At 22.1% G+C, this 479-nt stretch overlaps 1 protein-coding gene across 1 annotated transcript in view; it reads right to left on the minus strand.

The window, feature by feature from the left end:
• Window positions 1–479, minus strand: part of LOC102674282 (neurofibromin) — a 28,449-nt gene that overhangs the window by 25,053 nt on the left and 2,917 nt on the right. Inside the window, 1 exon segment of the mRNA XM_031514518.1 lies at window positions 1–310. This exon segment is cut by the window's left edge and continues 2 nt beyond it. Within this exon segment, the coding sequence (XP_031370378.1) occupies window positions 1–310 (310 nt within the window).

The raw sequence follows: 479 nt of genomic DNA on the forward strand, positions 1-479 counted from the left end.
TAAGCAAAAACTTTATATTCATAGCCTCATCAAATTTAGTTGTATCTTTTGGTTGATTTGCAAGACATTTTTCTAAAGTGTCTAAAATAATAATTATAGATTCATAACAATGCCGATCTTGATCTGTACTATGAAATATTCGTTGACCTCCAATACATGGCACCATTTCATTAACATTTTGAAGGATTTTGGTGAGACTGGATATCACAAGAGAGAAACGGTATCGAGAAATTTGTATTAAACATTTTTTGTTTCTCTCTTCGTTCATATGAGAATAAGTGGTTTGAGAGCCACTTAAGTGACACGGCAACTACAAAAAACCAAAATTTAATTAAAAATATATGAATATTATTTTTAAATATATATATAAATATAAAATATATTTATATATTTTTATATTTATATTTATTATATAATATATATATATAAATTATATATTAAATATATAATTTCATTATATATATAAGAAATAAAATTTA

This window comes from Apis dorsata, unplaced genomic scaffold (genome assembly GCF_000469605.1).
Source record: "Apis dorsata unplaced genomic scaffold, Apis dorsata 1.3 scaffold_1047, whole genome shotgun sequence".
In the NCBI taxonomy this organism is placed as follows: Eukaryota; Metazoa; Arthropoda; class Insecta; order Hymenoptera; family Apidae; genus Apis; species Apis dorsata.